At 42.9% G+C, this 12,327-nt stretch overlaps 3 protein-coding genes across 3 annotated transcripts; 2 read left to right on the forward strand and 1 right to left on the reverse strand.

Moving 5' to 3' along the window:
• Positions 1–702: 702 nt before the first annotated feature.
• LOC131281632 (low density lipoprotein receptor adapter protein 1-A-like) lies at positions 703–5,455 on the forward strand. Its single transcript, XM_058310975.1, has 4 exons — positions 703–748; positions 4,446–4,634; positions 4,701–5,287; positions 5,357–5,455. Exons 1-4 carry the CDS (start codon positions 703–705, stop codon positions 5,453–5,455), a joined length of 921 nt encoding a protein of 306 aa, XP_058166958.1.
• A 729-nt stretch (positions 5,456–6,184) lies between these two features.
• Positions 6,185–7,438, forward strand: LOC131293612 (general transcription factor IIH subunit 3). Its single transcript, XM_058321691.1, has 6 exons — positions 6,185–6,191; positions 6,257–6,437; positions 6,506–6,701; positions 6,765–7,010; positions 7,073–7,245; positions 7,317–7,438. Exons 1-6 carry the CDS (start codon positions 6,185–6,187, stop codon positions 7,378–7,380), a joined length of 867 nt encoding a protein of 288 aa, XP_058177674.1. The 3' UTR covers positions 7,381–7,438.
• LOC131293913 (5-methylcytosine rRNA methyltransferase NSUN4) lies at positions 7,021–9,107 on the reverse strand. The gene is made up of 3 exons (XM_058321966.1): positions 9,036–9,107; positions 7,663–8,957; positions 7,021–7,596 (listed from the first exon to the last, which is right to left on the reverse strand). The coding sequence occupies exons 1-3, from the start codon at positions 9,099–9,101 to the stop codon at positions 7,452–7,454; spliced, it is 1,506 nt and encodes a 501-aa protein (XP_058177949.1). The 5' UTR covers positions 9,102–9,107; the 3' UTR covers positions 7,021–7,451.
• Between the last annotated feature and the right edge of the window lie 3,220 nt (positions 9,108–12,327).

Genomic DNA, 12,327 nt, shown 5'->3' on the forward strand with positions numbered 1-12,327 from the left:
TCAGCTTTGAAAACACAAACCACTCTCGGTGAACTACCGTTTTGGGAAGCCAAGGACAACGAACCCCCGCCTCGATCGACGTCAGAGGGAAAGAAAATGGCAGCACATAAAGAGATAAAACAGTTCCAATTAATGTAATCCATAAATTAAAAGTGAAACCTCCCGACCTAGTACACCCGTCGTTTAGGTGCGCCCATGTGTCTGTCTGCCGTGTATGGTTGTGTATTTGTGCACATTTGGATCCTCATCCCCGCTAAAGGGATCGATCGATGTCCACAGTTGTGTGCATTTTTTTTTCTTGCCCCATTTGCCCCACAAGTGCGTCCGTGTGCAACAGGTTTTGACGAAGGAATCATTGTTGCGTATCGAAACAATAGTCCGCGCTGTAAAGTCGTCGAGAGTGAAGTGAGAAAAGTACCGAGCGGTGCGCGGAGACGCGACGGCTCTCCTGCCAATAGAGTTTTCCGAATTTTCTCACTTTTCATCTCCCGATCGATCGCGAATGTGGACCTTGGAAAAGCGCGTTGAATCGATCATCTTCGCGGCACGCGTTTGAACGAGTGAATAATCGATAGACGTTAATTTTATGGGTGATTTTTCATTGCATGCCATTTCCAGCCGAAGTGTGTTCTTTTTCTTGTGTGTCTCGTGTCTCCTTCGTCCTTCACAGCCGTCACACAGCGCACAAACCGATCGTCGATCATGGCCTTTTTCAAGAGCATCTGGAAAAATAGCTCCAAGCACAAGAGTAAGTATTGTGGTCGCTCTGGCCAATCGTTGCTGGTTGGTTTCTATGCGGTACAGTGTTGAGCAAAAACTAATTATTTCTCGATCGATTAAACGAATTGCAAAACTAGGAGGTGAAGTGAAAACCCCACTTTTTTAAATTAATCAATCAATTAGGTTTAATCGAAATACGATAGAAAAATGAAACACTTAAGAAAATCCCCGCACATTCTCTTCGGGTTGGAAAATTATATCTAATAAAAGACCACTCAAACCGTGGCACCTAACGAGTGGCAACGGAGTTTCGAAACGCTGGAATGGTTCACTATTTGGTAACCATGCACGTATATAACCATTCTCTTTCGTAAACTGGATTCTTGTTGTTTTTTGCTTTGGTAATCGTAGGCAGAATTGTGAAACAAGGATTTTCAATGTTCTTTGGGCTGTTAAACATTAGCTCCGGTGATTCGCGATTCACAACTTAAAACAAAGTAGATCGCGCAGCCAAATTGCCGATAAATGTAATAAATGCATTAACAAGGCTATGGACGACCATTCGTTTGTTTTTTGAAGGGTGGGATTTTAAGCAACCATCATTTGTTTCGGGCGCCTTGAGATGCATAATTTTTAAAATGGTTTTTTCGGTCACATAAATCCATTTGGTTGTTTTTTTTTTGGGCAGCTTTGTCTTTTGCAAATACCTGGCGCGTAAGTGTCGCATGGAGCACGCAAATGCCGATAGTGATACATCATATTGCGATCGTCTCGATCGATCGACTCCGTTGTTTTGGGAGGAGAAATGCGATTGCATTACCACCACCCTCATCCGCAGCGCAGGTGTGCGGCGCTTTTCTCGCGAACGTAACCGCATGGCGGAACGATCGGAATGGATTTCGGGGCTTCGTAAAGCGATTATGTGCGCGATGACTGCGATATAAAGATTTCCACGAAAAGCGAAAACATCACCTCACACACGCGCGTTCGATCATTTGATCGACGTAATCGATCGTAATTTAATTGCGTTAAAGGCGGCCGAACAAAAAGCCACCAACAACGACGGGGATCGCATCCGAGATCTCGAACTAAGACGGCTGAAGTTTTCGTTCGCTTGTTGGTTTGAACTGTTGGTGCACCGACTGCCGCCGGCCATCACTCATACTCATCACGTGATGCATTAGAGAAGCGATATCCTTCAGCGAGAGAGAAAATTTATAGATGAATTATCCACCATCAAATTGGACCTCCAATTGCTGCCGGAACCGGTGGACCGCAATCCACCAGCGAAGGTCAGCGACGTGTACCGTCAAAAAAAAAAAACAACCAAAAAGCTATGGATAGGGAAGCATCAGGCGCCTCCGATGCACTTTTGGGGCGTCCATCCGTTGCACAATGACCTGCGCCGATTGCAGACCGTGTTGTCAGGGAAGTGTTCGAGAGCCGTCCCGATTACCGTTCGGGTCATAGGCTCCCGGAGCGCAACGGTGATTAAATAATCTCGCCGCTCCAGATGGAGCTCCGTGCCGCCATTCATCTCATCCCGCCCATCGTTCGATTGTGGGCGCATCAATGTGCCAATACCTGTCGCTGATGACCTTTTGTACGTGATATGTTGAAATTTAAATTTATGATGTTTTGTGAATTTTATGATGTTTTATCAATTCTATCAATAATTCTCTAATCTCAAATGTAATCTTCGGAAAAACACACATTGCAAAAAGACAAACGCCAATTAAAATCGTTAAATGTTGTCGTAAAACAAACAACTTACTTTGCTCAAATTTGAAAATTGAACGAAAAAACAAAAGTGTATAATGTTCGCTACACAATTCAAACAACTGTTCAAAAATTAACATTTAAGTCAGGGGTCGACAAAGTCCGGCCCGTGGGTCAAATTCAGCCCGCCAACTGATTTCAACCAGCCCATTTCTTCCCATGAAGATGAAACATGAAGCTTAGAATTGTTGAACGAGGTGTTCTTTTTATACCTTAAAAACAAATCAAAATTGAGCAAAAATAAGTATGAAAATGTTTTAAAAAGTGTAACGATAAAATTTCAAATATATTATCTTTTGCCACTCTATTCAAAATGGTACTACTTTGAAAACATTAAAACATCGTTTAAGGTATTCGGCCCGCGCTTTCGGATTCCTGATTTAATTGTATCTTAAAACTATACTTTTTTATTTAAAAATATACAGCTAACTCAGACACATACATAACTTCAGCTACATTAAACTTATTTTTATTGCAGTTTGTTATAAAATATACATATAAAATATTTTTGTGAAAGAGTATCGGATTTTTGGATTATTGTGGAGCTTTAAAAAGTATTTGATGATATGTTCGGTTATGTTCTCTTTGGCCATTTATATATTGGAAACAAGAATTTGTTTCAAAGTTGTTGTGCATAGAAACAACTTTATTGTATTCAACAATGATCACTAGCTAAATTACTTTTAATAAATTTAAAATTTTGAAATGAAATCACGTTTCAGTTTTCCTCTACTCTATCAAGCAATAAATTGCTCACAAATAAAATCTGTAAGCTTCTAGAAGGGCCTTCACAAGGGCAATTCACAATCCGATGGAGCAAATAAATATTCGAACAACGCTCAGCGTGTTTTAAAAAGCAATAGTATGTTTTCAAAATGAGAAATCCTATCAACGGACCAAACCATTGAAGCGAAAAAAGCTCAAACGATAGACAATTTATCTCTGTTCAACGACATGGTTTTAAAGGTGGAAATAATATTTTTTTACAAAAATCTTGAAATTATTTTTATTTTGCAAGTTATATCATTATTCAATTTACTTGTTATACTTAACAGAACTTAACAGAAACTTATACTTAACAGAACAGAAAAGGCTGTGCAACAAAGATATAAACACTGAAAACTTGTAGTGCATCAGGCTGCATCTTCATCACCTGCAACAATGTTGCTTAGTATGGAGAAGATGTTAAGTGAGAAAGAACCTCTCCAACTTGATAAATCGATCTTACCCGGCTAAGGTAGCATAATTATGCTCTCGCCAACTAGCCACCGACCACAAATTACGCAACGAAGAGTGCAAATGCGACATCCGTCACCGATTAGCCGGACTCCAAGGCAACCGAGCGGGAAAAATGACTTGAAGGAAAAGGCTCATTATGATCCCGACTAGCTTTCCCTATCCTTTCACATCGGTGCCAAGTTTGAGGTGCTATGGGCATTTAAATTTGTCCGCTTATCGATTTTCTTTGTGTTTTCATTTTCCGTCAGCCCATGCAAACCTGTCAATCAGACAGCAATTGCTCGTGATATCAGAACACGAGCCTACTGAACCTGAACTGGAGGTGCCGTGATGCAGTGAAAATGATAGGCAAAAAAAAAATTGCAACCGGACGTGATTTGCATGACCTGTTCAAACGCACGACCTGTCTGTTTAATATACAAATTATGGCCGGTGATCTACATCGGGCAGGTAGGGCACAGAAAATATGCTATTTGCAATTTATTTAGCATAAACACCTATGCGTAATGATGCAAGTGAAACGAGAGGATTTTTGCTAACTGAGAGCATAATTGCACTTAGAGTAAAAGAGATTGATGGCTTGGTATAGAGGGCAAGATAATTTTATAACTTTAAGCAAGATTGTTATAAAATTTAAAAGGACGAATATAAATAAAATATTCTTTGAGCTCTTTCTGAATGTGTATCTATTGCATTGTCCTTTATAGAATTGTGCGAGGAGCTCGCTCTGGCCAACAGCATCCGGGATTTCTCCGAGAACCACGACGAACTGGAAGATGGTTCGAACGAGGCCATCAACTACAGCGTGAAGTACCTGGGCAACACCCCTGTGCAAACGCCGAGGTCGGAAAATGCCACGGCTGAGGCGGTGAAGGCCATTATCACGGCAGCTAAAGGTAAAGGATGATCTTAGGCCAAGAGAGAACCCACTCATGGAGCTTTTTTCTTTCTGTCATCAAAAGGTAACAAAAAACTTCAACGCGTTTCGCTGGCAATTTCACCGAAAGGGATCGAAATGGTCGACACCACGACGGGCGAAACGTTGCTGCAAGTGTCCATCTACCAGATCTCGTACTGTTCCGCCGACGCCAACCACGATCACGTGTTCGCTTTCGTGGGCTGCACGCTCGGCTCCGAGGCGGAGGTGAAGGAGATGTGCTTCCGGCGCACGGCGGAAGAGATCAACCTCGAGGGGCCACTCGTGTGCCACGCGTTCCTGTGTCAGAAGCGCAAGATGGCCCAGACGGTCACGCTGACTGTAGCCCGAAGCTTCGAGCGCGCGTTCCAGATCTGGCAGAACAAGCAGTTCCACGCCGAGCGCAAGCGGAAAGACCTCGAGCAGCGTATGGAGCGCGAGCTGGGCGGCGGAAGTGGCGAGTTGGCCCAGAAGACGGCAGGATCCACGGGGTCATCGTCGAGCGCTAGCGGTGGGGAAGAGGAAGCCAGCAACACCGGCGAACCCCGAAGCTTGCTGATCGACTTCAATTCCGATCTGACGGAAATCTGCGCCAACGCGCATCATCATCGTGAACTCTTGCAAAACACTTGGGTAAGTGGTTTTGCCCTTGGAAAGCGTCGTGTAAAATAGTCTCAAAATCGCTTCTTCTCTGCTTTTTAGGTGTCATTTGAAGATGATCAAAAACCACAAGAGTTTCTCGCGGTGCCAAAATTGACCTCCAATTCCGGTTGGAGTGGGATGGCCATCTGTTCAAACTAAGTTCTCGAAGACGATACAACTAGCAACGGAATAGAATTAGAACCCATGCCAGGCTAAGCTTCATGTGGCGTTTGACGAAGTGGCGTTTGCGCACGTTTTTTGTCTAATAGGAAGTCATCCCTCGAGGGGGTTTCATTTTGTAAGGTTCTACATAAACATGGGGTTAGTCAGCCGGGTTAAATATATTTTCTTCCATTTTTAACTTCGTACCAGCATCCCTTTTTAAATGTCCCCTATTTCCCAGATAGCAGTATGTATGTGATAAAATGTTTTTATTTTAAATAAATGTTCGAATGGAATAAAGAAAAGGAGTGTTATTTTGTAAACGACGTACACGTATAGCGTGGCATTCTGTAGCTGTTGTAATACGAAACATGATGATAGTTGTTTGATACAGAATCTAAAACCACAGATAAAATGCAAATGCAATAAAATATGCGCTATTGAGAAAGAAATGTTACGATTTGACTAGTAATTAAGTAGTAGTATATATGGCTCATACAGGCTTTGGACCGTGTAGCTTCTTTCGCCTCTTAAAAGTCCAAAGTAGAATTTGGATTTTGATTAGCAGTTTTTTTAAATGCACAAATCCAAATGGTTCCACCATTGCTTGGAACTGAGCGAACCTACCGATTCCATTGTTAGGAACTAGCTGAACCTATGCTAGGTTCTCAAACTCGTTGCATCTCTAACCGCACTGGTTTACCAAACAAACTGTACAGTCGCAAAATGGATGGTAAGTGGTTCGGGCTTATGTTTTCTGTCCATCTTCCATTCACACGTTTTCCTCCGTTTTTACAGAGAATAAAGACGCCAGCCTGCTGGTCATTGTGCTGGACACCAACCCGTCCCAGCGAATAATTCGCCAGAAGCCGCACAATCTCACACAATGTCTCGACTCGATCGTGGCCTTTGCAAATGCCCATCTGATGCAGAAGGCTCAAAATAAGTTGGCCGTCTTGGCCTGCCATCATCACGCGACGTAAGTTTTCACCACCTTCCAACGTGTCTTCTAGCTTTTGCTCATCCTTCTTTCACGTTAAACTGCAGGGAATTCCTTTACCCTACACCCGGAAAACCTTTGGACATCCGGCAGGTTGATGGACAGTACGAAGTGTTTACATTGGTGGAGAAAACTATCAAGCAGAAGTTGGCCAATCTGATCAATAATGCACCGCGGCTAACGACGCCTACGGAGTCTCTGCTCGCCGGAAGCATGTCGATGGCGCTGTGCTACATTGCAAGGGTATGAATCGTAAGAATCCTTAACTTACGGTAACCACAAAGTTATGTTCTATAATGTTTGTAGATAAACCGTAACAAAGCCCCCGGTGCCAAGATCAACTCCCGTGTGCTGGTCGTTACTGGAAGTAACGAGTGTGCGTCGCAGTACATGACCTACATGAACGTGTTTTTCACTGCACAAAAGCAAGGCGTGGTCATAGACGTATGCGCCCTGGATAAAGCTCTCAGCTTGCTGCAGCAAGGATGCGATATTACCGGCGGGCAGTACCTCCGGCTGGAGCAATTGGATGGGTTTTTACAGTATCTTTTGGTATGACAAAACGTTCAACTGGTTTTAATCATATTCAACTAACCGGAAACACATGTTTTTAGTGGGTATTTCTTCCAGATCCTCAAATGCGTTGCAAACTAGTACTACCGCCACCGGTTAAGGTGGACTACCGTGCCGCATGTTTCTGCCACCGAGAACTCATCGACATTGGTTACGTGTGTTCGGTTTGTCTTTCGATTTTCTGCAAATTCAGTCCAATTTGCACCACCTGCCAGTAAGCTATGAGAAAAAAAAATCGTTGCTCACCTTAGCTTCAGCCTAATGCCTATCGTTTTGTTATTTCAGCACTGTCTTCAAGGCTCCCGCTCCGATAGCAGCTAAACCGAAGAAGAAGAAAATGAAAACCTAATCCATGGTGATATCGTTTGTTTTTCTTTATCCCTCAAATAACATGTATTTCATACTAACGTGCCGGTTTTATTACTCGTTCCGAACCATTTTGCAAATATACATCGGTCCGAAGTTGGCCGGTAAAAACGGTAACACAAGCTGCCCATACTTTAACGTAGCCGGGTTGGCAAATTTGAAGATATCGGCTAGTGGTTGCACCATTAAGCTGAGGTCCCTGCGGAAAAAACGGGGTACATGATTGGGTTATCACATGTTTTTGAAATTAAGATGATCATCTTACTTGATTGTTACCGTTAGCCCAATATCGTTGAACACATTGCTCAGTGCCATGTGGACAACTCCATCGTTCTGCACCGGACTTAAACTACACGTGGAGTAAACGAGCGTGCCACCTGGACGCAAAAGCTTTAAACAGTTGCTCAAAATCGCTGCCTGTAGCTCCGGCAGGCGTAGCCTTTCCTTCACTCGGGATGGCTTAAAAATGTTGTTATCGTTCTCCATCAGCGAGTGACGATCGTTCGTGCATGGGACGTCGACCAGCACTCTATCGTACATGGAGTACTCCTGAAGATTGCGCGCGTCCGTCTGCGTGATAAAGCAGCGCTTTTGTTTCCCCTTATCGTCGAAATCGTACAGATATTGGCGCATCAGTCGGCGGATACGATTGCAGCGGCTTTCCTGCAGATCGTTCATAACCATCGTACCGGGAAGAAGGGTTTGAAGGAGCAATAACGATTTTCCACCTGGCGCAGCACAAGCGTCCAGCACTCTGTCACCTGGTTGGACATCGAGTGCCAGCGGAGGTAAACAGGAGGCTCCATCAAAGAGAAAATGCGACAGCACACCCGTGGTACACTTCCGAGGGCTGCGAAATGTGGATACATTTGCCCGCTCGTAGGTATAAAGGTGTAGCGTCTCGGGGATACGGAACGAATCTTCCATCTCTATGTTGAGCGGAAAATCAGTGCTGTTGCTGTAATACTTGTAGTGTTCGGATTCGAATACATAATCTTCCATCCCTTTCAGTTTGGTCGCAGGAACGAACTCGTGAAGTGCCGCGGTACCTACGGCCGGATCAACCAGCCGCTGGTAGTCAATCTCAGAATCATCTTTAAGTGTTTTGTCAAGTGATTTTTTGTAATCTACAGCTTGTTCCGTTTCGTCCACCGGCGACGCCGACGAGGAGTTGCTTGACGATGCCAGAGTGTCCGGAGCCGAACCGGGATCCGCTCGGTAAATTGTGTCTGCTTCCGATTGCTGTTGAGACGCTCGGAAAGCTTCGACGGTGTCACCCATTTTGAAAACCTTTCCTCCGGTAAACAGTTGCTGGTTTTCGTTTGCCAAAGCATCCTTTCGAGCTAGGTAGATATCACGCAGATTGATCGCCCCATCCGACTGGAGTAGTTCGATAGTTTTCTCCGTATCACCGAATTGGTTTACAAGCGCCACGTATTTGTGCTCACACTGAAGGGCGATTCGGACACTTTTCCATCGGGCGCCGAACACGGAACCGTAGAAGTCGTCAAAGTTGGCAAGCGCTCGATCTTTGGGAAACTGTTTCTTTTGTTTTTCAGACTGCAGGATGGAAAGTGAACATAACCAGGGTAAGCCCTTGAATGGTGTAAATCAGTTTGGTAGCACTTTTATAATTACCCAGTGAGATTTACTATGTCGAAATCGCCGTAATACGAGCGGACACCTATTCGTGGTTCGTAGCATTTTGAACTGACAGTCTTATTATGTAAAAAGCCGGCATGTAAACAAAAACATTATGCCATCAGCACGTGCCAAACAGTGTTGCCAAGAAAAACAATATTCCAGGGCTTTCTTTATTGGTTATTTTGAAATTTTGCTCTTGGTTTTGACGCCTTATACTTATTATATACGTATACTTATTTCAGCCAGATAAAATATGAAATGAGAATTTATTCAAGTTCTAGAGAAAACAATCCGAAACTGATTCGAGGAAAATCTGGTTTGAGGCGAACTTGGTTTGGAATTCAAATTCAAGCTAAGTATTGAACGAAGCGCTTAACACGGTCTAGCGTATTCTTTCGTTAAAGTCAAATCGTTCAAAATCAATCAAAAAGATCGTTAAAGTATCGAAATACCTCGTGGCATGCGGAATGTGATAATGGCAACAGTGAAATTGCAATATGACGTCCTTTCTTCTTCTTCTTTCGGTATGCGAGTCGGGGTATATCTTCCTACGCTAAGTCGAACAATTTGTTCCCTTACTCGTAATCAGAGGCGTACCGACTTTGTCCGAACTCCTATGAAGGGTCTCGTCCTTTAGGACCGGCTATAATAGCCATATGTCCACCCGCCGTCCACGGCAGGGATAATTCCTTCCGTTCGCCAGGACACAAAACTCGTAGTCCGCTTGATTGACTCAAACACTGACTTGAGCTCCAGCTCGGCGTCACCACGAGCCCGTGCCGTAAGATAACCTTACTTTTCCGCTAACTGTTTCAGCAACCTCATGCACTGCTAACGTCCGCTCTGATGCACTGCCGAACTGGAACTTCAAATATTACGTCGAATGAGACATTCAGGTTTTCAAAACCAGAAGAATCAGAAAAAGTCCACAAATGTTACTGGAACTGTTATGAAACTCCGTGAAATTGAAATAGAAGCAAATAACAAAATCATCATAATATTTCCGCTCTATAGGTTCTCGATCTTTGGAATCGTAATGCTGTGCAGTGTTATTGAAGGATAAAAACTGCATAGAAAACGTGCGTCATTTTCAAGCTCTTTTTTCTCGTTAATCGCTGGCTGTAAACCTTGTTTTCCACCGATGGAAACTGATGGATTTTTTAATCGAGATTGGGCTTTCCAGTTATACAACATTAGACCAAACGTAAATAAAAATTTCCTAAATTAGGATAGAACAAAAGAGTTGATATGCAGGACACCATTTCGAGAAGTAGACATAACAACGACAAATCGTTGCGTCCTAGCACCGCGCAGTCGATGGTGTTGCCATGTCATTGTTTGGAATCAAAGCTCTCGTTGTAGAATCTCGCGTTACGTCTGTACGTGCAATTTGTCGACCCGTTCTTGGAAAGAACAATGGATTCGAAAGGAAATGCGTGATGGCTGCTTTGCTGTGGCTGCAGTCGACGTCGGAGTTGTCTTTCCTGCACACATATCGCCACTCGACGGACTCCTTTATTGAATTGACAAACCTACATGTTATAACGTTGTTATTCTAGTTAACGAGTACTGACCAAACTCTAAAACTCCTGTTTATTTTGGAAAATACTGCACCATTTCAAGTCTAGATTAATCGAAGACTTGGTCATTAATAGCGTCTTGTACCGTAGAAACAGCAACTCAAACCTTTCGGTGAGGTTCATGACCCCCCAAAACGGCCTTGCTAGATTTAAGTGGAACTCGAATCTAGTCAGACTCACGACTATTTTTGACCAAAGTTTCAATGGTTGAATGTCCCTTGAGCCACCATTTCCTGGTCCATCCCGATCCATACTAAAGGGGCAACCTCAGCAAAACGACCCAACTTCCAGACACGGCTTTCGGCGATCTTTCTGGACTTCAAAACTAAGTATTCAACCGCATTCTGGGAGCAAGAGTGAAAAGAGCAATGCACGGTGCCAGTGGGATGCTGCGGTAGCCTTTCTCCGGAGGAGCTTTTGATTCAGGAATCGGAGTTTGATGGTTTCCACTATGTACATTAAAATGAAATGTCTCGATGCGGTTAGAGCAGCGATGGCGACAAATATATCGTCTGAGTGAGCTGATATACTGGAATGAAGATTGCCAAGGTTTACTGCCTCACTTTTTTGCGGCAGAGGATGCTGCATGTGCTCAATCCAAAGTGTGAGAGGTTGAAAGATCCTTTATCCAGCCAGAAAAATCAAATCCTTTATCCAGCCAGATAAATTCGATACAAATGCAATCTGGTTGACGACAAACTTTACGGAATGTAATTTAAAGTTTCCCTTCTTTCGGTCAGTAATTAAATGGGAAAGACATTTTTACGAACACCAAAATCTTTGCCTTTGCTTCCAAGGAAAAACTACATCGTATTTTATTATAAGATTCTATCAGTGTGAAACTCGAAACGATATTTCACGAACATTACCAAACATTCGTCAATAAACCTCTGTAACTTCGTGGGCTTATATATCAAAATTATGGAAGCTGTTTCAACAATTTATGTGCACACCGTTAGAGTTATAATTTTATGCTGGAGCTGTTTTTTTCAGCCCAAAGGCATTTGGGAACGATTTATATCATGACTATAGCCTTTTCTTGCGTTGCTCATTTATCAATTTAATACCGACGATTTGTTGGTAGAACAGTTTTTAAAACTTTAATCTTTTAACTTTAATGAACTTTTGTTCAAATAAAAAGTTTGAACTCCAAACCTTCTGGCTACGATGCAACTCATTGTTTTCGTTAAACATGTTCTTCTCACCACCGAGTGAATTTTATCCGCTTTGCAGCCAACTCTACTTTGAAAACACATGTTGGCAGGTCTGTTGTTGGCACAAGTGCAAAAACACATTACTGAAGGTCAAGTGTACAGACACGTTACTGAATCAACAAGGTTGCCGTAAGGCAAACAACAGAGAATCCTTATTTCGTGTTATCAAACACATCGAGGACGTCTTTCGTACGGGGTGAGAACGTTTATCAGAATTATCATGGAACAAAGGATGCCATCAAAAATTGGATTGAAACAGATTGGGGTAAGCGAGATCAGAACAATATCCTCTGGTGGAACTGGTGAGAATTTTTCATTTTATTCAAGCTGTTATTTGGGCTTTTAAATTTTGTTCGATCTACGTAGAAAGTGGTAATTTAGTGAAGAAAACCAAGAAAAAAAAAAAAGAAGAAAGTAAAATTGTGGTTCAAGAAGTAAGAACGAAAGAATCGTGTGTCTTTATGGGAATGGAAGAGGTTTGCGTTTTCGTAG

This window comes from Anopheles ziemanni, chromosome 2, assembly GCF_943734765.1.
Source record: "Anopheles ziemanni chromosome 2, idAnoZiCoDA_A2_x.2, whole genome shotgun sequence".
Taxonomy (NCBI): domain Eukaryota; kingdom Metazoa; phylum Arthropoda; class Insecta; order Diptera; family Culicidae; genus Anopheles; species Anopheles ziemanni.